The sequence below is a fragment of the Suncus etruscus genome, chromosome 1, assembly GCF_024139225.1.
Source record: "Suncus etruscus isolate mSunEtr1 chromosome 1, mSunEtr1.pri.cur, whole genome shotgun sequence".
Lineage (NCBI taxonomy): Eukaryota > Metazoa > Chordata > Mammalia > Eulipotyphla > Soricidae > Suncus > Suncus etruscus.
In genome coordinates, this window is record NC_064848.1 from 125,918,945 (window position 1) to 125,944,036 (window position 25,092).

The 25,092-nt window shown below is 39.0% G+C and overlaps 1 protein-coding gene across 5 annotated transcripts in view; it reads left to right on the top strand.

Annotated features, from left to right (window-relative positions):
- Positions 1-25,092, top strand: part of ST7 (suppression of tumorigenicity 7) — a 300,688-nt gene that overhangs the window by 168,229 nt on the left and 107,367 nt on the right. For all 5 annotated transcript variants that reach the window (XM_049771031.1, XM_049771032.1, XM_049771034.1 and 2 more), the window contains exons 3-5: positions 439-598; positions 21,675-21,729; positions 22,462-22,577. In XM_049771031.1, the coding sequence (XP_049626988.1) occupies positions 439-598; positions 21,675-21,729; positions 22,462-22,577 (331 nt within the window). The remainder of the gene's footprint in view (positions 1-438; positions 599-21,674; positions 21,730-22,461; positions 22,578-25,092) is intronic.

Sequence of the window (25,092 nt, forward strand, 5' to 3'; positions counted from 1 at the left end):
CTCTTTTTAACTGAGATATAAATTTTATATACAATATCACATCAATTTTACATATATTGTATCATGACTGTTGTATAAATTGGAAAAGCTTTCTATACTAAGTCTAGTTAATCATTCCACAAGTCATCGAATGAACTATTCTCATCTTCATTTATATGTATAGGTTTTTTAAAAGTAATTTTAAGTAAAGAAATCCACATTGAGAATTTAAAATGTAATTAATTTTTTAGGTAAATGTTAATGTAGGATACAATAAATCTCTTGGAATGAAAGTGCTTTATTAAGTATTTTGGATGGAGTGATTAGTAAATGTGCCAAGAAGTGGAATCTTAATATTAAAGTGGGAATTATTTTAAGATTACGTATACAGAAAACATATGAGATAGGCACACGAATCACTGAAAGTAACAGAACCCATCACCTTGTTTTCTATTTCAGATATTTGAGTGGTGGTACTTTCGCAAATATGGAACATCCTTTATTGAACAAGTCTCAGTGAGCCACTTGCGCCCCCTCCTGGGAGGGGTTGACAATAACTCTTCCAACAGTTCCAACTCTAGTAACGGGGACTCGGATTCCAACAGGCAGAGTGTCTCAGGTATGAAAAGTCATTTGATTTGCAAAAATTATTACTTCTACTAGATTATCATACTTATGAGAGAATGGGCTATGTTTATGTTATGTCTTAAAGAAGAATGCAATTTATTTTTTTTTTCTTAAATTTTGATCATAATGGCTTACATATCTTTCACAGTAGTATTTTACGTACATATTAACATTGAATCAGGGGAATACCCATCACCAAATTTGTCCCCCCCCCCATCCCAGTTCCCTTTCTGCGACCCATTTACCCCACCATCCGCGCCCCGCACCCAGGCTGCTAGAGTAGGTGGTCCCCTCTTTGTCTAGCTTACTATTAGTGATTAGATATCTGTTTGGTCCTGGTACCCTCCCTCATTTCTCCCTTTATTTAAGGGGCGGAGCTAGATAGAGTTATGTGGTTTTGTTTGAAGGAAAGAAAAGCAATAGATTAAGGTACAAAATTAGAAAAAAATTAAAAAAAGAAAAGAAGCCAATACGCTGAAAATGGGCAGAGTCCTTCTAGAGGCTTTCAACCTCAGTTTGAGAGAGGATGTGAAAAAGGTAATTGAAACACCACAACAATACAGAAAGAAATTATCAAATTAAATATTCAGTGAGCACTGCAGCAATAAAGACAAGCACCACACAATAGTCTCGGTTCTGAAATCAAATCATGCCGGAGTACAAAAAGAAAGAGAAAGATAAGATAAAATAAAGTAAAATAAAATAATATTGGAGACATCAACTTCAATCTCTACACCAAAATAAAGATGTCAAAAAAAATCGATCAATCGATAAATAAATATGTGGAAAAATTATTGTTTTGTGCTTTTTTTAATCCTTTTCTTTTCCCCCCTGTACAATTACTATTGGGGATATTATAGAGGGAATTCCCTTGGCCTAGGAGATACAGGGTTTCTCCACCCCTGAAGTATACTGTCATGGGACTAACTATATACTCCTTGCATGATCATTTACTCTCGCCTTGGTGCTTTCGTGGTGTATGGAAGACTTCTGCTTCGTCTCGGATGGTAAAATCAGACCTCTGTATCTAGAGATCTTGTTGACTATGCAGCTCAAAGAATGGAACGTATGGTGAAGTCTTTCTTTGTGATTCTAGCAGTTCTGCTTCTTCAGTTCATTTTAATTCATCTTCTGTAGTTGGTGGTCTTGGTCATTATGTTGATCCTAGGGTGGAGCCTGGATAAAGTCTTTTCTTATGTTTCCAGAAGACCCGTTCAGTTGCGGTTGTCTCAGTCAGACCTCTGGAATTGGAGATCTTGTTTGCTGAACAGATCGTAGACCAAAAGCTAGGCTAGAGCTTTTTGTTGCTGTTGTTGTTGTTGTTGTTGTTGGTCCCTGGATGCATACTGTCCAGTCCTGGTTGTAACAACCAGTCATCTGTATATAGCGATCTTTTTTTGTTTTGTTTTGTTTTTTTTGTTTTTGTTTTTTTTGGGTCACACCCGGCGGTGCTCAGGGGTTACTCCTGGCTGTCTGCTCAGAAATAGCTCCTGGCAGGCACGGGGGACCATATGGAACACCAAGATTCGAACCAACCACCTTTGGTCCTGGATTGGCTGCTTGCAAGGCAACACCACTGTGCTATCTCTCCGGGCCCGTATATAGCGATCTTGGCTTTTGCACAGATCAAAGGATGACATGTTTCCTGATTTTGTCTTATCGTTGTTTGATGAGGAAGGACAACTTGCTCTTAGATCAAGTTGTTCCCATTTCCTCATTGTCAGGTTATCAATTTAGAACTGGTGCATGTTGGCATCAGAGCAGCATTATGAATGCCCTGGAGGGGATTTGGCTCCTGGAGCTGTTGTGGCGAACTCTGTCGTTTCTATGTCTGGGATCCAGGAGTCAAGGCTGGACGGTCGGTGTCTAGTTCCCTAGAGTCTAAGTTGTTTCCACATGACATATGTTCAGGGTGGGAGATGTCCCTGTGTTGTAAACAAGTATGAGTTCTTATCTCTAGTAGATAAGAGCTTGTTTTTACCCATAAAATTTCCCCTTTGTTTAATATGTCTTTGCAGAAAGAAGTGTTGCTACATTATATTGTTGGTGGATTTGGGGGTAAAGAGAGAAAAAAACAGACACCCAACAAAAACTAAGAATATATGCTCACACATATCTAAAGGAAAAAAAGTTTCTTTTAAAAAAAAAGATTAAATAAAAGACGTAATTAAAGGAATAAAGTGGGGCCGGGAGAGATAGCATGGAGACAAGGTGTCTGTCCTTCCTGCAGAAGGACGGTGGCTCACATCCTGGCATCCCATGTGGTCCCCCGTGCCCACTAGGGGCGATCTCTGAGCATAGAGCCAGGAGCACCCTCCAAATGCCGCCAGGAGTGACCCAAAAGAAGCAAAAACAAGTCAAATCAAAAGACAAAAACAAAAACAAAACAAAACAATAAAAAACGAACAAGAACAAAAAAGAAAAAAAAAACAAAGGAAAAGGGAGAAAGTAATACAGGAGATTACTTTACATTTGGGGAGAAACAGAATAAGAGGTAGTGTTATATATGCCTATACTTATGATGAAAGTATAGGCCTCCCCATTGTCTTTTGAGATTTCTTTGTGAGGTGTGGGGTCCAGGCAGGGAGGTCTTGGGTAGAGTTCTTGCAGTGGGGGTACTTTGGAGCTAGTTCCTGTATCAAGCCACAGTCCATATTAGGGAGAGGTGATTAGGAGGGCCATACTGCATGGGTCAGTCGGGGTGTTGATTGTATTTTCTTGCCGGGAACGAGGTGAGAGTTTGAGTGGATGTCTCTTCACTTGGGTAATGGGTACTGGCTCGTTGGGGTAGGAGGTCAGTCTTGATGCCTAATGGATTAAGAACTGAAGGTGGAGAGTTATAATGTGGTGGGGATATCAGGGGTAGGATTGAGGGGTGAAGGGATAGTCAGATTTCTGGAGAAGGGAGTGGGAATATTATATGGGAGTGGTTATATAGGATTTAGGTATGGGTTGTTTGTGGTTTAGGTTTGTCCCTTAAGGAGAATTCCTATCTCTGTGTGCTCCTGCCCACATATGAACATATAGGGTGTATATTAATAGAGAGGTGAGGAGGGCAAGAGGTGCATTGAGTACAGAAAGATAGATAAGTATAGTACTTGTAAGGAAAGGAAACTAATAGATCAACTTTTGGATATGTATAAATTTCATGTCTCGAGTACTGACCATTGTGTTAGTGAGGTCTATCTATATAGGTGTTTACTCTCTGCAGTATTGTCCACAGCACCCTATATGTCAGCTTTCCTTTCCTATAGAGGAGGTAACCATGTGGTTTTTATTTGACATAGACCGAATTGATGATAGTGAGGAGGAGAAGGTGGAAGAAGAGAGAATAGGAAAAACAAAACAAAACAAATCAACAATTAAACAACAACAACAACAACAACAAAAATACGAAGTAATGAGAAGGGAGGGTATGAGAGCAAGTGCATGTTACTTTGGTTGAACGTGTTTGATGCTTAGGCCCTGTAGTAAAAATTTGTAGGTCACGGTTGTTACTTCAGTGATCAGGCTGGTCATGTGCTTCAGGTCCTAAAAGAAGGCATAATCTAGAGATAAAAGGTATGTTAAAGAGTTTTATCCGGCCATTTTCATGATTCAAGCAGAGTATGGTGCCTCATGTGACTGAGCACTGAGATACCACCGTAGAATGTTCACCCTTTGTATCCAGGAACCCCTATGGACAGAAAAACTGAGAGGTTATTTTAAATGTGGTAAGGTTGAGGCATTCAAACATAATGTTTTGAGATATTTCCACTGGACTCAGTCATTTCCCCTCTTAATCTTTACCTGTAATCCTGTATAAGATCCCTAGTAAATTATTATGGGCCTTTGTAGTAAAACAATAATTTCATACCTGTTCTCTCTACGCTGCTGTTTCTGCTGTTGCTGATTTCTTTATGATATAATGTGTAGTCGGGCTTTGTATTGTTTCTCTTCCCTTTGTTTTGGGCTCTACTACCCAGTATATGGTGATTATTACAGTGTTTGAGATTTCTATCCTGTTACACCCTGTTATTTAATCGCGGGGTATTGGTTGTATATCTGGTGTATATTCTAGGTACTTCAGAATAGTGTTATCATTCTGTGTTTATCTTTCATCTTCTGGCTTGCTTCGTTTAACATAATATGTTCTAGGTCCATTCACGTTGCTGCAAAGTCCGTGATTGTATCATTTCTGACTGCCATGTAGTATTCCATTGTGTATAGATACCACATTTAAAGATCCACGCATCTGTTGTTGGACATCTAGGTTAGTTTTAAGACTTGGCTATTATAACTGAGTGTTGCAATAAATAGTGGGATGCACACATACTTTGGGATGAATGTCCTTCCAACTTGGCGGTAGATACCTAAGAGAGCAAATGCTGGGTAAATTGGCAGCTCAGTTCTGAGTTCCTTGAGCACTCTCCAGACTGTTCTCCATAGGTGTTGGACTAGGGGGCATTCCCACCAGCAGTGGATGAGAGTGCCTTTCATACCGCATCCCTGGCAACACAGGTTGTTCCATTATATTTTATGTGAGTCATCCTCACTGGTGTAAGGTGGTACCTCACTGTTATCTTGATTTGGATTTCCCTAATGATGAGTGAAGGTGAGCATATTTTCATGTATTTGTTGGCCATCTTTCAGTCTTCCTCGGAGAAGTGTCTATTCATTTCATCTCCCCATTTTTCTAAGGCTTTATTTGGTTTTGGGGGACTCAGCTTTCTGAGCGCTTTGTATATTCTGGTTATCAGCCCTTTATCAGATGTGTTGAGTGCGAAAATTTTTCCCAGTCAGTTAGCTGTCTTCTTGTTTTAAGTTGGGTTTCCTTTGCCATGCAGAAGCTTCTTAGTTTGATGTAATCCCATTTGTTTATGTTTGATGCTAATATCCTTGCCATTGGTATTCCATCCTCAAAGACTTTTTTTTAATATATAAGTCTTCGAGTGTTCTGCCTATTTTTTCCTCATTAAACTTTATAGATTCTGGTCTAATTTCAAGGTCTTTAATCCATTTTGAGTTGACTTTTGTATAAGGAGTAAGGTATGGGTCAATTTTCAGTTTCTTGCAAATGGTTTTCCAGTTGTACCAGCACCATTTGTTAAAGAGACTTTCTTTGTTCCATTTCAAGTTCTTGGCCCTATTGTCAAATATTAGTTGACTGTATATCTGGGGATTTATGTCTGGAAATTCTGTTCTAAACCACTGGTCTGAGGCTGTTTTTGTTACAGTACCATGCTGTTTTGATCACTATGGCTTTGTAGTATAACTTCAGGTTAGGTAAAGAGATGCCACCCAGCTTCTTGTTTTTGATTATCTGTTTGGCTATCCTGGGTCTTTTGTGGTTCCAGATTAATTTTATGTTTGATTGTTCTAAGTCTTTGAAAAATGATGCCTGGATTTGGATGGGGATTGCATTGAATATATATAGAAGTTTGGGTAGTATAGTCATTTTGATTATGTTGATTCTACCTACCCATGAACATGGGATGTTCTTCCATTTCCTTAGATCCTCTTCAATTTGAAAATTGTTTTGAAATTTCCCTGGTATAGGTCCTTCATTTCCCTTTAAGGTTGATTCCTAAGTACTTGATTTTTTAATACTATTTTAAATGGAATTGTATTTTTAATATCTCTCTCCTCAGCTTCATTATTTGTATAGAGAAATGCTACTGTCTTTTGTGTATTGACTTTGTAGCCAGCTACTTTGCTGTAATGGATAATTGTTTCTAGGAGTTTTTACTGTGGACTCTTTAGGGTTTTTGATGTATATCATCATATCATCTGCAAAAAGAGATATTTTGAGTTCCTCTTTTCTAATTTGGATTCCTTTGATTCCCTTCTCTTGTTGGATTGCTATTGCTAGGACTTCTAAGGTTATATTGAATAAGAGTGGAGAGAGTGGACAGCTTTGCCTAGTTACTGACCTTAGTGGAAATTCTTCTAGTTTTTCGCCATTAAGGATAATGTTGGCTGTGGGCTTTTCATAGATTGCTGTAACTATCTTGAGGAAGGTTCCTTCTAACCCTATTTTGGTGAGTATCTTCAACATGAAAGGCTGTTGGATTTTGTCAAAATAACTTCTCTGCATCGATTGATATGATCATGTGGTTTTTGTTTTTCTTGTTGTTGATGTGATGTATGATGTTGATTGATTTGCGTATGTTGAATCAACCTTGCATTCCTGGTATAAAACCCACTTGGTCATGGTGTATGATCTTTTTGATGAAGTGCTGGATTCAGTTTGCCAAGGTTTTGTTGAGTATCTTTGCATGTATGTTCATTAGTGAGATTGGTCTGTAGTTTTCTTTCTTGGTGGTGTCTTTGCCATCTTTGGGAATGAGTGTGATATTAGCCTCATTAAAGGAGTTGGGGAGGATTCCTGTTTTTTTGATGGTATAGAAGAGCCTGTGGAAAAGTGGTAGTAAGTCTTCTCGGAATGTTTGATAGAATTCACCTTTAAATCCATCTGGGCCTGGGCTTTTGTTCTTAGGGAGTTTCTTAATTACAACTTCAATTTCCTTTGAAGTGACATCTTTAGGCTTTCTAGGTCTTCCTTTTCCAGTCTGGGAAGATGGTAATTTTCCAGGAATCTGTTGCTTTCTACTGGGTTTTTCTAGCCTAACAGAGTATAGTTGTTCGTAATATGATCTCATGATATGCTGTATTTCTTGGGGGTTCTGTTGTGATCCCTCCTCTTTCATTTGTGATTCTAGTGATTTGGATGTTTTTCCTCTTTTTTTTTTTTTTTGGTTTTTGGGCCACACCCGGCGATGCTCAGGGGTTACTCCTGGCTGTCTGCTCAGAAATAGCTCCTGGCAGGCACGGGGGACCATGTGGGACACCGGGATTTGAACCAACCACCTTTGGTCCTGGATTGGCTGCTTGCAAGGCAAACACCGCTGTGCTATCTCACCGGGCCCTTTTTTTTTTTTTTTTTTTTTTTGGTGAATTTTGCCAGTGGTTTGTCTATCTTGTTTATTTTTTCGAAAAACCAACTCCTGATCTCATTGTTTTTTTTGTATTGTTTTCTTAGTTTCTATGTTGTTTATTTCTGCTCTGGTTTTTACTATTTCTTGCCTTCTGGTTGTGGTTGGATTTCTTTGCTGCTGTTTTTCCAATTCCTTGAGATGATCCTTTAAACTGTTGATTTTGTCATTTTCCTCTTTCTTGACATAGGCCTGTATTGCTATGAGTTTTCCCCTAATTACTGCTTTTTCTGTGTCCCACAAATTTGGACAATTAGTCTCTTCATTATCGTTTGTTTCAAGGAATCTTTTTCTTTCTTCCTTGAGTTGCTCTTTGATTCAGCTGTTGTTGAGCAGCATGTTGTTTAATCTCCCGGTATTAGTTTTTCTCCATTGCTTCTTCTTGCAGTCAATTTTGACCTCTGTTGCATAGTGATCTGATAGGGTGCTTCTAATGAAGATTTACATTTGTGGTCTTATATAGGTTAGATTTGAATCCTAAGACATGGTCTATTCTGGAGAAGGTTCCATGAGGGCTTGAGAAGAATGTGTATTCTGTTTCTGGGTGTGGAGGTTCCTGTATAAGTCTATTATCCCTAGATATTCTAATTTTTCTTTTAGGGTTATTATTTCTTTGCTATTTTTCTGTCTGCTGGATCTGTCCAGTGGTGATAATGGAGTATTGAGATCTCCTACTATTATCACATTTCCCTTCATGTGTTTCTCCAGGTTAGTGAGCAACTGCCTCACATATTTTGCTTACTCTACATGAGGTGCATAAATATTGATCAGGGTTAGTACCTTTTGATCTAGTGTTCCCCTGATTAGTACATAGTGACCCTCTTTGTCTCTGATCACTTTCTCGAGGTTGAATGGAATTTGGTCTGATATAAGAATGGCTGTCTCTATTCATTTTTGTTTTCCATTGACTTGAAAAATTGATTTCCATCCTTTTATTCTAAGCCTATGGCTATTCTGTACTTGTAGGTGTGTTTCTTGAAGGCAGCAGAAGTCTGGTTTATGTTTTCTAATCCAGTTCTCTACTATGTGTCTTTTAATGGGAGAGTTTAGTCCGTTAACATTTAGGAAGATTATTGACAGAGAGAGCTGTTGTGCAGTTGTGTTGTGTAGGGTGGCTGTTGTTACAATCGGGGATTTGGATTGTGTAGTTTGTCTCTGAGTTGGCCATTTAGGATCGGTTTTGTTTGCACAAATACTGCAAGTTCGTTTTTGTTTGAGAATGTTTTTAGGATATCATTTCATATGAATAATAGTTTTGCTAGGTATTGTACCCTAGGTTGGAAATTTCTTTCATTCAGTCATTTAAATATTTCATTCCACTGTCTTCTTGCTTGAATTGTTTCAAATGGGAGATCTGGTTTGATTCTTATGTACCTTCCTTTGTACTTGAGGTTCTTTTTTCCCTTATTACTTTAAGGAGTTTATCTTTCTCTCTATTCTTTTTTTTTTGCCATTTGATTACTATATGTCTTGGTGTTGGTTTATTAGGGTCTATTTTATTAGGGACTCATTTCACTTCTTAGATTTGCACAGAGTACTCTTTCCAAAGGGTGGGGAAATTTTCTGCTATTATTTCCCTAACCACTTGTTCTTCCCCTTTCCCTGTTCCTCCCCTTCTGGTATACCTACAATTCTTAGATTATTTCTTTTGTCTTTGTTCATTAAGTACTGGAATTTTCCTTCCAGTGCCTTGCCTCTTACTTCCTTTTTGGTTTCCTGGTCGTTTTTTCTTTGCAGTTTTCCTTCGAGTACTACTATGTGCTTCTCCAACTCTGTGATTCTGCTCGTCTGGCTTTTTACTATGTCTGTTAATTCATTTTGTTTGGAGTCTCATGTTCTGTGTCAGATCTTCTTTAATTTGGCTAATTTGTTCCTCCATGGATTTCTTGTACTCAGTGGCTAAGGATTTTCTCATTTCCTTCACCATGGCTTGCATTTCCTTTCTCATGGCTTCTTTTAAATCTTCATCTCTTGGATCTGTGTGTTTTGGGAACTTACTAGGGCTTCTCTCTGTATCTCCAACTGTTAGGGTCCTCCTCAGTCTACCCATTTTGTGTGTGTGTGTGTGTGTGTGTGTGTGTGTGTGTGTGTGTGTGTGTGTGTGTGTGTTTATCGGTGTGGCTTGGAGAGCAGTGTCTTCTGATTTTGGCCTGCTTTTGCTCCCTGTGTTGTGGGGCTGGGTCCCTTCTCTGGATTGCAACTCTGGGTGGGATTGTTGGGTGGGCTGGCTGAGGTTTGGCCTCTAGCGTGCCTTCTAGTAGAACCTGGTTAGTTGCTCCCACTCTCGCTGCCAGCCAGTGCAGTACCACTCCTTACCACAATGGTGGAGGGCGCTGTTGAGCCTGGCTCCCTTGGCCTCCCCTACTTGGAAGCCAGATGGGCTCTGCCCCCTCTAGGTCTCTGCCAGAAACTCCTCCCGTATGTAGTTCCTAGCCCGTCCCAGCGGTGCTGGAGACCTTGTAGATAAGCGTGGGGGGAGGGGCGGGAAGAGAGGAAGGTCCCCTACCGTCTGCCAAACCCAGAAACCTCAGGGATGGGATGGGGGGGGGCGGAGAAAACAAAAGTTCCCTTCCATCTGCCAGACCCAGAAACCTCAGGGATGCGCCCAGGGAGGGGCGGAGACAGCTCAGTTTATTTTCTTAGAGAGTTGGTAACCTCTACCAGAGAAGTAGAGTATAAGAATGATATTTTTCCTTTTCTGCAGCTGCATTTAGCTGATGGTACTTCCCATCAGCCTTCTCAGACGGAGAGTCCAGCATTTTGCCCTCTCTAGTTTCTACCTCACGAGCTGTATCCATGTTCTTTTATGTTAACAGGCCTCACTAGATCTGTCTGATCGTGTTGTGCCTCTGTTTAAAGGCTTCACTAGTTCCCACTAGTGGGAAGAACTAGTTCTTTACTAGTTCCACTGAAGATCAGGTCAAGAGCCCAGACTTTGCTTTCACTGGTGTGTATGGTGGTGGTGGTGGTGGTGGTGGTGGTAAGATCTCCTAGTGGAGTTTATGAGTGTGATACTCTTCAATCTGATGGTACTGGGAGAGGGAATGGGTGCTGGGGATCAAGCAAGGGTCCTCATACATACAGAGTATATTTGAGATCCCCCTTTTGAGCTATCTTTTTGCTTAGATTCCAGATTTGTTAGCACAACAAAAACTGCTTTTTGCTGTCATTTCTTAATTCATTTTCTTAGGGAAGAAATTCTTAGGTCTCAGTCACGTTCTGAGTATAGTCTTAAGGGAACATATGTTTGATAATTTTCCCTGCTCTCAAATAAGTTGTCGTAAAGAAAGAGATTTCCAGCATCCACCTTTTTCAAAATACTTGGCAGTGTAGGGTGCTCTATCACATGAGAAATATTTTTTGCCAAAGTGAAGTTTAAATTCTCAGAGACACCTTTATTAAGGTGACTCTTGCATAGAACTGAGCCTGTAGGCAAACTCTGTTTATAATCTCTTAGCTTTCTATAGAAGATACCCTTATTTTATTCCCATTCAGCCGATATGAGTATATAGAAACATTTTTGTATTCCATGTTTTACAGAAACCTCACCTTTAATTCTAAATTAAAAAATAATTTCATCATGGACTGGAGGACTAGCACAGCGGTAGGACATTTGCCTTGCACACGGCTGACCCAGAACAGACCTGGGTTTGATTCCTGGTATCCCTTATGGTCCCCCAAGCCTGCCAGGAATGATTTCTGAGCGCAGAGCCAGGAGTAACCCCTCAGTGCCGCAGTGTGTGACCCAACACCCCAAATAATAATTACATCACCAGAGGCTGTGTAAGATTGATGAAAAAAAGACAATAAACTAAAGAGAGGTAACACAGATGAACTCAGGCTCTCATAGATCCTCAAATTCTTAAAACATCAGAGCAAATGATTTTCCTCACAGAAAGCTATATATACTTCGGATTAAAATGACTAGTATTCTTTGTGCATACTATCAGTTTTATATGTAGTTTTAATTTAATCTAACAATAATCCTATGAAGTAGATACTTTTGTTTATTTATATTTTGGAGGAGTTGGATCACACATTGCAGCTCTTAGGGTAGCCCCAGGCTTGAAGCAGATACTTCTCCCTCCCTGCCTCCCTCCCTCCTTCCCTTCCTTCTTTCTCTCTTCCTCCCTCCTTCCTTCCCTTTCTCCCTCCCTTCCTCCTTCCTTCTTGCCTTCCCTCCCGCCTGCCCTCTTTCCTTCCTTCTCTCCTTCCTTCCTTTTTTACTTCCCTCTCCTTCCTTCCCTCCTTCCCTTCCTGCCTTCCTCTTTTCCTTCCTTCTCTCCCTCCCTCCCTCCTTTCTTTTTTCCCTCTCCTTCCTTCTCTCCTTCCCTCCCTACTGTCCTCCTTCTTTCCTTCCTTTCCTCCTCTCCCTCCCTCCCACCCTTCTTTCTTCCTTTCTTTTTTCTTCCCTCCCTCCTTCCTTTCTTTCCCCTCTCCCCTTCTTCCTCCTTCTCTTTTTCCTTCTTTCATTCCTTCCCTCCTTCCTTCTTCCTTCTTTCATTCTTTCCTTCCTCTCTACCTCTCCTCTCCTTTCTTCCTTCCTTCCTTCCTTCCTTCCTTCCTTCCTTCCTTCCTTCCTTCCTTCCTTCCTCCCTCCCTTCCTTCCTCCCTCCCTGTGTTCTTCCATCCCTCTTCTCTCTCTTCCAGTGTCCTTTCTTCCCTCCTCCCTCCCTTCTTTCTTCCTTCCTTCCCTCCATCCTTTCTTTCTTCCTTCCTTTCCTCCATCCCTGCTTCCTTCCTTCCCTACCTTCCTCTCTCCTTCCCTCCCTGCTTCCTTCCCTCCCTCCCTGCTTTTATTTCTTTCTTTCTTCCCTACCTACTGTCCTCCCTTCTTCCCTCCATCACTCCCTCCTTTAACTTTCCTTTTATTCTTTTTCCTTTCATCCTTTCTTTAATTCTTCCTTCCTCCTTCCCTACCTCCTTTCTTCCAACCTTCCTTCCTCCTTTCTTTCATTCTTCTTTTCTCCTTTCTTTCTTCCTTCTTCCCTCCCCCTTTCCTTCATACTCCCTTTCTCCTTTTCTTCTTCCTTTCATCCTTCCTTCCAGCCTTTTTTCACCCTTCTTTCCTTCTTTCTTCTATCCTTCCTTCCTTTTTATCCTTTTCTTCATCTTTCCTTTCTTTCTTCTATCCTTCCTTTCTTAATTCTTCCCTCCTTTCTTCTATCCTTTCTTCCTTCTATCCTTCCTGCCTCCTCTTCCCTCCCTCCTTCATTTCATCCTTTAACATTTTTTCCCCTTTTTTGTTTTTGGTCCCTATCTGGCTGTGCTCAGGGCTTACACATGGCTTTGTACTCAAGAGATCACTCCTGGTGGGCTCAGGGGACCATATGGAGAGTTAGGGACCAAACCCAGTTTGGCCACTTAAAGACAATTGTCATATTCACTATACTATCTCTCTGGCCTCCTATTATTTTCACTTTCTGTTGAACAAGTTGAGATACTGATAATTAAATCTGCCCAAGGGCACTTTTACTTCTGAGTAATTTTTTTCTTTTTTTTCCCCCGACCCGACCTGACCCTGTAATTTTTATAGTGTAAGTTTTTAAGCACCAATTAAAAATTCATGAAGACCCTTTTTGAGGGTTAACTGATGTGATTATTATATAAGTTCTTTAAACACCTCCTCTATGTATATAACATTACTCCTGATACAACATTAGCCAAACTGACTTTAGTGACATTCCAATGGCTGGAGTTCAGACTTTGAGATCAGACTGATGTGACCATATTCTTGACACCATCACTTGGAGTGTGACCTCAGATTAATCTATTCACCTCCTCAGAATCTTAATTTATATGATGGTAACAAAATAATAGTATCTACTTCATAGAGAATTTGTGCGTTACAGGAAATTATATGGAAATGTCACTGTTGAGGATAGCTATTTGGCAGTGTCCCCAAGATGAGCTAGCTTCTCTATAAAAATGACAGCCACATGGAGCAATAGCTGAGGTTCAGTTTGTCATTTACTCACTAGCTCAGTGACTCACTTCTATACCCATGCTTTTCAGTGTTTGCATTTCAAATATGCTCCCTCAGCATAATCACAAATCTCTACATGTCATTTGTCTATCCCAATTAAGGAAAACTCAGTTTGACTTGTTAAAATCTATACATATGTTAAAAATGATCCTCTTAACAAATACTTAATACATTAAAAAACTTTTACCACTACAATTTGCATTCCAGTATTCATTATATCTCCATTTGAATAGTAAAACAACCTTGTGGGCATTTATTAAATAAACGAATTCTACAGTTTCTTACTTTATTTGGTAGAGGCAATCAACTTATGTGACATGATATTTGAGGAATGTGTGAGAAATACAGTTAAAAATTTAAATATCTTGACAATGTTTTTGAAGACCTATACTATCCTGAATGAAACAGAAGAAGTAAAAATAAGCTTATTGTCATCAAACTTTGGAAATAAATGGTAATTTTTTTTTAGCATAAGAAAATTTCTAGGATCAGGAATCACTTATTACATATATTTAAATGTCTAGGAATAGAGGTTCTGTTTAGGTGTAAAATAGACATACACACACACACATATATATATATATATATAGAAATACATATATGTATATACAGACAGACAGACATAGTTGTATGTACATCTATAACTTTCAGGGAAAAAGCTTTTTAGTGAAGTTGGATATTTTCTTCCCTGTGACTTTAGTGTCTTGGCTTTTCAGAGAATCATATTTTCTTCTTTCTTGAGCAGTATGACAAAGTGAGTGTGATTCTCTCAGCACATTTGCAGATTTCCCCTGCTAACCCAAATGACTATTACCATTAATTCATGTGGAATTATCCTCCCAACTTCCCATTTTCTTTGATAATTCTGTTGATGCTGTTTTTGTGAGAATTAGTGTTATACACTGCTGGTTGTGCCATGGGAGAGATGTAAGGTTCACATAAGTTGCACTACTCACTTTCTTGGCCATAATGCTTGCCAAGTTCACACTACATTAGTTGTGGTGGTAACATACTTGCTCACTAGTATTAAACTCTAGTCTATTGCTCATATACAAGTAAGTGGAACACTCTCTAGGGGGTGCTTATTTAGGGTTGCATTTCTTAGCTCTGATGATGGTGAATGGTGTATCTTTTAGTGATATTCAAAGGAAGTTACACCACTGATGTTAATTGTGGTGCACACATATCCCTAGTTGTGATGTAGCCGATAACTTCCTGTGCTAGGGATCACAGCAGAGCTGGATCATGTTTTTTATATATGATGATGGAAATCACAACTTTCTACTTACAGTGCAAGTATTCTAAGCCCCTGGACATACCCCCATACCCTGTATAAGAATAATTATATAGAATGTCCAGGTCTAAAAACTCTACCACATCAAACCAAATAGGAACATTCTACTTTGAAATGGCAGGGGATACTGTTTTCCTTCTCCAGAGCTTCTTCTGTTGGATGTCAAACTGTATTTCAATGCCTGTTTCATTTTCCTACTAAAACTATCAATGCCTGTGGGTCATTGTTATATCTTATTGTAATCTAGGGCCTATAGGGCCTAGTGTGGACACTAACACATAACAACTGTATTCTATACATTTCAGCCACACCATCCTATGAGTACTGTGTATTCTAGAGCAGCATTCTTCAGCCTTTTTCTATCTGCAGACCAGTACCTGTTTTGCATGAGTCCATGGATCATAACTGGGGTGTAGACACTGCTTCTCAGCATTTCTTTGTTTCGTTTTGGGGATGCACCCAGTGGCACACAGGAGTAACTTTGGACTCTACACTCAGAAATTACTCCTGACAAGCTCTATAGACTGTATGGAATGCCAGAGATTAAACCCAGGACTGCTGCTTGCAAGGCACATGCACTACCTGCTCTGATATCACTCCAGCCTCTGCTTTTCAACATTTCTTTACCCATACATTGGTGCTGATCTGTGGACTAGTGGTGGAAGAATGCTATCGTAGCAGACTTATGAGTATGAGACAACAGAAAAGAAGTTATTACTGAGATGAAAGTTTTAAGTAGGATATAATGAGAAGTAAGATTAAAGTAATTAATTAATTAAAAAAAACTTTTGGTGCCAGAGAGATAGCATGGAGTTAAGGCATTTTCCTTGCATGCAGAAGGTCGGTGGTTCGAATCCCAGCATCCCATATGGTCCCCTGAGCCTGCCAGGAACGATTTCTGAGCATAGAGCCAGGAGTAACCCCTGAGTGCTGCCTGGGTTACCAAAAAAAAAAAAAAAAAAAGATTAAAGAAAAGATTGGAGGTTAATTTGAGAAGTCCTCAGTGGTAGCTAAAATCAGTTTTTCTCTTAATCTTTGCAATAATTATGACATAGAAGGAAATTTATTCTGTATTCTGAGAAAACTAAGCAGGAGCTATTTTGCAATATTCAGTCCTTTTTCTAGAAATGCATTTCTTCAAGTGTGCTGTGGTCTAAAAACTGTCAGCATTTATGGATAGAGACTGCATTGTGGGCTGCTGCAGAGGGAACCTGAGAACATACTTATCCCTATTTAATTTTATTATCTAATAAGAACATGTGTACAAATTTTATTTCGAATTCAGTCATAATAAATTCCTTCATTAACTTAACTACTAGTCATTCATGTCATAATGAAGCCACTGAAATCTCAAGTTTTAGTATTTATAATGATAAAATTTATTGGTACTAGTGGAAAATGGAAATTCCTTTGTGGGATCAAAATTTTATTTATTTATTTATTTATTTATTTATTTATTTATTTATTTATTTTAACACCAATATCCCATGTGCCCCTCCTCCCCACCCCACACTGGCCTGTATTCTAGACATGCTTTCTACTTCCCTCATTCAGTCACATTTAGTTATGATAGTTCTCAGTGTAATTATTTCTGTGACTGCACCCAACAATAAAATTTGTATTTTAATATAAATAAGTTTGTTCACTAAAAGCACAAATAGGAGAAGACACTGGGCCTTGTGTGAAAAATTTTTAGTCTGGAGATAAGTTTAAATTTTTCTACTTAAATTTCTTTACTTAAAATTTCATATTAAAATGAATCTGGTATCACCTTTAATCAAAAGAACACAAAAGAACATCAGATAGTCTGGTACTTATGGGGAGTGTTTCCTAGGGCAATTATAGATTGAGTTTTCCTTGTTTCTTTTTTGGTTTTTCAATCACACAGAGCACTGATCAGGGACAACACCCAGCATGGTGCTTGTCCTGGAGCACTCCTTGTGATTTTCTGGAGACCATACAGTGCTGGGACCAGACCTGGGTCTCTTGTGAAAAGCATGTGCTCCAGTCCTTTGCACTATCTGCCCAGCTCGTAGACTAAGAGTGTTGTAGTAAATATATGATTATGAAACTGAGGGGCCAGAGCAGTGGTGCAGCAGTAGGGTGTTTGCCTTGCCTGCTATTGACCTAACACAGACGCAGTTCCATTTCCTGGCGTCCCATATGGTCCCCCAAGCCAGGAACGATTTCTGAGCACAGAGTCAGGAGTAACCCCTGAGAGTCACCTGGTGTGGCCCAAACAAAACCCCCCAAAAAAGATTATGAAACTGAGAAGCAAAGATGAAATTAACATAATTATGACCTAATTAAAAATTAAAAGTTATGCTCAAATGTGCTTATTTCTTTTCTTTTCTTTTTTGGTGGTTGTTTTTGTTTTTTAGACCATACCTGGCAGTGCTCAGGGATTACTCCTGGCTCTGCACTCAGGAACTACTCTTGGCAGGCTCAGGGGATTGTATAGGATTCTGGTGATTGAACCCAGGTCAGATGCTATGGTTCTGGCCTCTCAACTGTGCTTTCTTTTCTTTTCTTTTCTTTTCTTTTCTTTTCTTTTCTTTTCTTTTCTTTTCTTTTCTTTTCTTTTCTTTTCTTTTCTTTTCTTTTTCCTCCCTCCCTCCCTCCCTTCCCTCCCTCCCTCCCTTCCTTCCCTCCCTCCCTTCCCTCCCTCCCTCCCTCCCTTCCTTCCCTCCCTTCCTTCCTTCCCTCCCTTCCCTCCCTCCCTCTCTCCCTCCCTCCCTCCCTCCCTTCCCTCCCTTCCCTCCCTCCCTCTCTCCCTCTCTCCCTCCCTCCCTCCCTTCCCTCCCTCCCTCCCTCCCTCCCTTCCCTCCCTCCCTCCCTTCCTTCCCTCCCTTCCTTCCTTCCCTCCCTTCCCTCCCTCCCTTCCTCCCTTCCCTCCCTCCCTCTCTCCCTCCCTTCCTCCCTTCCCTCCCTCCCTCTCTCCCTCCCTCCCTCCCTTCCCTCCCTCCCTCCCTCCCTTCCCTCCCTTCCTCCCTTCCCTTTCTCCCTTCCTCCCTCCCTTCCCTTTCTCCCTTCCTCCCTCCCTTCCCTCCCTTCCTCCCTCCCTTCCTCCCTCCCTTCCCTCCCTTCCTCCCTCCCTTCCCTTCCTCCTTCCCTCCCTTCCTCCCTCCCTTCCCTCTCTCCTTCCCTCCATTCCTCCCTCCCTCACTCCCTCCCTCCATCCCTGCCTCCCTCCTCTCCCTCCCTCCCTTCCTTCCTTCCTCCCTCCCTCCCTCCCTCTTTCTTATTTATATTTGGACCATACCCAGCAATGCTATGGGGTTTCTTCTGGTTCTGTGCTCAGAAATTGCTCCTGACAGGCTCTGGGGACCATATGGGGTGCCGGAGATTGAACCCAGGTTGGTCCCAGGTCAGTAATGTGCAAGGCAAATGTCCTACCCAACTGTATTATCTTTCTGGCCTCGTGTGCTAATTCCATAAAAGAAAATTCCACCAGCTATTTTTTATTTATTTTTTTACCTATTACAATGACTTGGGTTCTCACTTCTGAGTTTCAGAAAGTTTAAGAAACAGAATTGAGATAATATATATCTATTGATATAAAGGCACCTATATAAAAAACCATCATTTAAATATTTTATCCAGTTCTTGAATAGAATCATAAAAACAGTATTTCCAAATGTTTGCAGCACCCCCTGCTGACTGTGTTGTGATGTTTTCTGAATAAAGATAACAGTATTTAGATGCTGCTCAATAATCTTTTAGCCATATAAAATACATTTATAAAGTTATTTTTGTTTTAAAATACATTTGCCATACTTTTAAAATTATTTATGTTGAAAATCAGTGAATGTCTTCTCCCAAAATATCCTTATTTTGTTGTAAATTTATCCATAAAACTATAGGCTTTTTTTTTTAGTGTGCTAAATAGAAACCTCACAATAATTATGTAAAGTTAAATATAGCACTTTTAGTCTTTTTATTTTTATTCTTTGGTTTTTGGGTCACACCCAGCAGTGTTCAGGGATTACTCCTAGCTCTATGCTCAGAAATCACTCCTGGCAGGCACGGGGGACAATATGGAATGCCGGGATTCCAACCACTGTCCTTCTGCATGCAAGGCAACGCCTTACCTCCATGCTATCTCTTTGGCCCCATTGAGTCTTGAAAGACTTTGGGGGCTGGTAGCAAGGAAGGTGTTGCCTTGCACGTAGCTAACCTGAGTTCATTCCTTAACATTCCTTATGGTTCCTAAACCCTTCAAGGAATGATTGGGAGTGGTGAGACAAAGAGTTATAATAAAGTAAGGACTAGTGTCACATCATTGTAATTCATCAGTTCTAATTCAAACCATGGTCTGCAGAGCCGCACTAAGGAACTTTATCCTGTGGGTTGGGGTGGCTTCTAGGGAAGCATGATTTTCTAGTTAGTGTCAGATGTGTGAAGTGGCAATCATAGTTTCTTAAGTTTCTCAAGAACAGAGTTCAGACATGCTGAACTAATTGCACAAATACCACTTCCTAAATGACAGGTTAAGCTGAGTGACAGAAAATTAGGGCCAATTGTTATGTGTTTGGAATACATTTTAGGGGACCAGAGTGATAGAACAGCAGGTAGGGCGCTTGCCTTGTACTCACTCAACCTGAGTTTAGTAACCAGCATCCTCTATGGCCCCTTAGTGTGCCAGGAAGGCTTCCTGAGCAAAGCTAAGAGTGGGCGGAGTAGCCCCTGCGCATCGCTGGTTGTGGTTAAAAACGGGACCCTCCCAATAAAATGAATACATTTTAGGTGATATCTGTCCTAATTTAAGTATAAACTTACTTTATTTGAATACATAGCTTGATTTCCTGTTAGATGTACATACTTCATGCATGCACTATTTTATCAAGTATGTTCATCTTGCAGTGTCCCATAGTGCTCAATGCTTTCCTCCATAGTCACACTGTATTCTTTTTTTTTAGTTAATTTTTTTTAATTTAACCAACTTTATTACATACATGATTGTATTTGGGTTTCAGTCATGTAAAGAACACCACCCATCACCAGTGCAACATTCCCGTCACCAATGTCTCAAATCTCCCTCCTCCCCACCCAACCCCCGCCTGTACTCTAGACAGGCTTTCTATTTCCCTCATACATTCTCATTATTAGGATAGTTCAAAACGTAGTTATTTCTCTAACTAAACTCATCCCTGTTTGCGGTGAGCTTCATGAGGTGAGCTGTAACTTCCAGCTTTTTTCTTTTTTGTGCCTGAAAATTATTATTGCAAAAATGTCTTTCACTTTTCTTAAAACCCATAGATGAGTGAGACCATTCTGTGTCTTTCTCTCTCTCTCTCTGACTTATTTCACTCAGCATAATAGATTTCATGTACATCCATGTATAGGAAAATTTCATGACTTCATCTCTCCTGACAGCTGCATAATATTCCATTGTGTATACAGTTTCTTTAGCCATTCGTCTGTTGAAGGGTATCTTGGCTGTTTCCAGAGTCTTGTTATGGTAAATAGTGCTGCAATGAATATAGGTGTAAGGAAGGGATTTTTGTATTGTATTTTTGTGTTCCTAGGGTATATTCCTAGGAGTGGTATAGCTGGGTCATATGGGAGCTTGATTTCCAGTTTTTGGAGGAATCTCCATATTGCTTTCCATAAAGGTTGAACTAGATGGCATTCCCACCAGCAGTGGATAAGAGTTCCTTTCTCTCCACATCCCCACCAACACTGCTTGTTCTCATTCTTTGTGATGAGTCACACTGTATTCTAATTGATGGTTTGCTAGTGTATTTTCCCCACAGGGTACTAAATTAATGCTGATTGGATGGATGAATTGACAGATGAGTGAGGAGGTGGGAGGATTGATATGGAATGTAATAGGACTGGGGAAATTATTTTGAATCATTCGTGACCTTTAATAGTCTTTGACTTTTGTAGTAATTGCTCACTTTTGTGTATGTGTGTTGTTGGGTGTATTATTTTGGCTGACTACACATAGATGCTTCAAGTACTATTAAATTATAATTTTTCTAATAAAACATTCGTACAATGAAATGTAATATCCCGAATGAATAGGGTAGTTTAATCATAGGTTGTTTAAAAATGATTATGGCTAATTAGTCTAAGCACAGTTACTCTAAAAATATTAAGTTATTGATGGGCTTTTCTATGTTAAAATCCTATGGTTATACATTGCTATAGTTCTTAGATAAAAACATGTATGTGCTATTAGTGTATGCTAATATATTAAAATGAACACATGTATCTTTATAAGTCAGCAATTTTAAGTGCATTAAAATAATTGTTTTCATAATTCCCTTAGTTATAACTTAATTTTTATATAATGACTTTATAGACATATAAAAGTAGTTCATCAGAAAATTAATATTAAATATAGGCCCTAATTAAAAGAATGACTTTTTATATTGTATATTTATATTGTATTCTAAAACTTGCATTCTACGTTTAACTTGTTAAGAATTAAGTTACTTTAAGATTTTAGTGCAATGAAGTATTATACTTCAATATACCAAAAATTTTAGTATTAAATTTATAGCATCTATTCAGATCCCTAAAAATGTCTACTTAGATGTTAGTAACTAGATGATTTTGGCAAGTATCTTGATTTTACAAATGAGGAAACTTGGTCTCAGAGAGATTAGACAGAATTTTCCAAACTCCTGGTGCCTGAGCTATGTTTCCTGATTAACCACCCAGAATTTTTTCCATGTTGATTCCCAAGAAGAGGATAGAGAACAAAATTTCCTTATCAAATGGACAGGAAGGGTGTTTTGCTGAATTAATTAGCTTGTAGTGTCTCTGAACTTACATGTAACATATTCATAATTCTCTGTTACAGAATGCAAAGTATGGCGAAATCCACTAAATTTATTTAGAGGCGCAGAATATAATCGGTGAGTATTTTGACAGTTTAGAAAATAAATGGATCTAGTTCAAGAGAGCAAAGACAACAGAACATGTTTTTACTAGTTCATTTTGGGGTCACTGTAACAGTCTGTTTAGTGCTTTCACTCTTTATAATTATACTTATATAATTTGATATTTTGGCTTTACAAATATTTTAGCATTGGAACTGAGATAGTGTATAAAATGTGCCTTTTTCAGAGGTTAATTTTCTATTAATTATTATATTTCTTATAAATTATACAATCAAAATATTTTGAAGTTTACCTGGAACAAGATGCTAAAGATGCCACAGCAGGAATGTCAGAATTTAAATTTTGCAGAGTAATTATGCAAATCAGAATTTCATAGCTTTGGGGATGATGTCTATTCATAATACCAATCAAGGAAGGCTTTCACTAGCCAGTATTGGTAACATAGGAATGAAAGAAGAATGGGATTATTGAAACTTTATTTATCATCTATGTATGTATGTATTTTTGATGTTTTGGAGGAACCATACGTAGTGGTGCTTGAGGGCTACTCCCAGTAAATCATTCATCCTGCTATATTGGATTATGCTGGATTATTAAACCCAGGATTATATTTTAAAAAGAAATCTTTTTAATTAGAAAATATGAATTTGTTATTGGTTATATTTTAACTCCTATACAGCTTACTTTTATTTTTTAAGTCTTGCATTTCTTTCAAAAATATCTAATCATGTTATTTTCATTGTACAGGTATACTTGGGTGACAGGACGAGAACCTCTGACTTATTACGACATGAATCTCTCTGCCCAGGACCACCAGACATTCTTTACTTGTGACTCAGACCATTTGCGCCCAGCAGACGCAAGTAGGAAAACTCATTTGTTTGTTTGTTTATTTTGGGTCACACCCGGCGACACTCAGGAGTTACTCCTGGTTCTGCAATCAGAAATCGCTCCTGGCAGGCTCAGAGGACCTTATGGGATTCCGGGATTCAAACCACCATCAGTCCTGGGTTGCCTGCATGCAAGGCAAATACTCTACCACTGTGCTGTCTCTCTGGCATCCATTCATTTTGGTTTAAGTAACAAAGCTACTACTTTCAGAATTTTTCTTACCAAAACCTCAATTGATAAAATGCTAAGTTTTATCAATTTTCCAAAGCTGATTATAAAAAAACCCAGATTTCTGCTATTAAAGTTAAAGATTTATTAAAGTGAACTCAACATAGAAACAAGTTTTCTCATTATAAGGTGAAATATTATTTTAGAAACATACCAAAGTTGGAACTATGTATTTTATAGAAATAACATCTTAAAATAGAATCAAATCTTGTGTTAAGAATGAAGGATCTTCTTCATGGTTTTAAAGGTTTTAAATCTTGATATGACTTTTGTGCATGGGACTTTCTTATTTTCATGGGGTTTGGGTTCATTTTCTCTGCACATAGTCAAACAGTTTTCCCAGCATCACTTGTTTAATAGACTTTCCTTGTTCCACTTTATATTGTTTTGCTCCTTTATCAAAGATTAAATCCAAACATACCCTGGATTTTTAATTCTTTCTGCCCTTTTGATTTAAGAATCAATGTTACATAGAAGAAAACATAGGTATGGGGCCGTAGAGATAGCATGGAGGTAGGGCATTTGCCTTGCATGCAGAAGGACGGTTGTTCAAATCCTGGCATCCCATATGGTTCCCAGAGCCCGCCAAAAGCAATTTCTGAGTATAGAGCCAGGTATGACACCCCCCAAAAAATAGGGAAAGAAAACATAGGCAGAACTCCCTACAATATTGAAGCTAGATGTATCTTTAAGGATGTAATTCCATTGGTCAAACAAATGGAAGCAAAGAAAACTTTAAAAAGGTGCCTGTTACGATGACAGGCTAGGGTAGGATGTGGAGAAGGAGATATGGTATGGACTCTGTGAACATTGTGAACATTGGTGGAAGGAGGTTGACACTGGTGGTGGAACTGGTGCTAAAATATTGTATACCGAAAACTTAACTATGAATAACAATGTAAATCACAATGCTTTAAATTAAAGTATTTCATAAAAATGAAATATATGGGCCGGAGAGATAGCATGGAGGTAGAGCATTTGCCTTGCATGCAGAAGGATGGTGGTTCAAATCCTGGCGTCCCATATGGTCCTCTGAGACTGCCAGGAGCGATGTCTGAGCATAGAGCCAGGAGCAACCCCTGAGTGCTGCCAGGTGTGACCCCAAAAAATCAAAAAAAAAAAAAAGAAAAAAAGAAATATATATATATATATATATATATATGCATTAAAAATATTAAAAAGTTTAAAAAAACTATGGAATTGGAATGTTGACATTTTCTTTTTTTTATTGTAAGAATTTATTCAAGAGACAAAATTGATTAACAGATTGAGGTAAACTGACATAACATGATATAGTAACATAACATATAATTAATATAATAATCCATGTAAATCAAAGAACATTTTTAAATAAAACACAATTTTTATCATAATGACTTACAGTAGTATTTTAGGTACATAATAACATTGAATCAGAGGAATATCCATCACCCCCAGTGTTGTCCTCCCTTCATCCCTGTTCCCAAGCATATATCCCTGTCTTCCTCCTTTATCCCCCAGAATGCTAGTTTAACTAAAAGCATATATGTTAACACTAATGTAAAACATTTTTTGCAGTTCCAGATATTTTTTACTAGTGGTTTCTTAAAGGTTTAGAGTCAAAGGAGCACTGTATAAATAATGTTAGAGTGGCAATTATTGTTTGCATGGGCCCACCAAAGTATGGGGGTCATGAAAAGGAAAAACTTTTGGCCTAAGTACAAGGAGACCTTACCCCTGAAGTTTCCTGACATAAGACCATTTCTAGGCTCCGGCAAACTAGTTTGTCCAATCCCGGTCATTGTCTATAGTGCTCATACAGTTACATTTTTCACAGTCTCTGTTGTTGGTATCCTGTTTCTGTATTGAAGGTCCTGGAATCTGTATATCCTATGTTGAAGTCAGGATGGTGCAGAGCGGTGTCTAATTTCAACTAAGAATTAAAGGGCAATGCAGAAAGCCCTGTCCAGTACGCAGGCCATTGTTGTTGTTTAAATCTTCTCAGTGTTAAGGGAAGACTCTTTTGAGTAAATCAATGTCAGAGAAGCAGTTGGGTTTTCCCTGGTAGAGAATTGTTTCCAGACAACTTTAGATGTTTCGTAAATGGCTTCCTTGGTTCAGGGGTGACTGGAAAATGCCCAAACCTCTGAGGCCTGTGCCAGGTCATCATGTCAATGTTCAGGGTGTAAGGTTCCATTGCACCTCTAGATTTGTATGTTCCTATCTCTATTAGATAAGAACTTATTTGTATGTATAGTATTTCCCATTTTAATGTGCCCA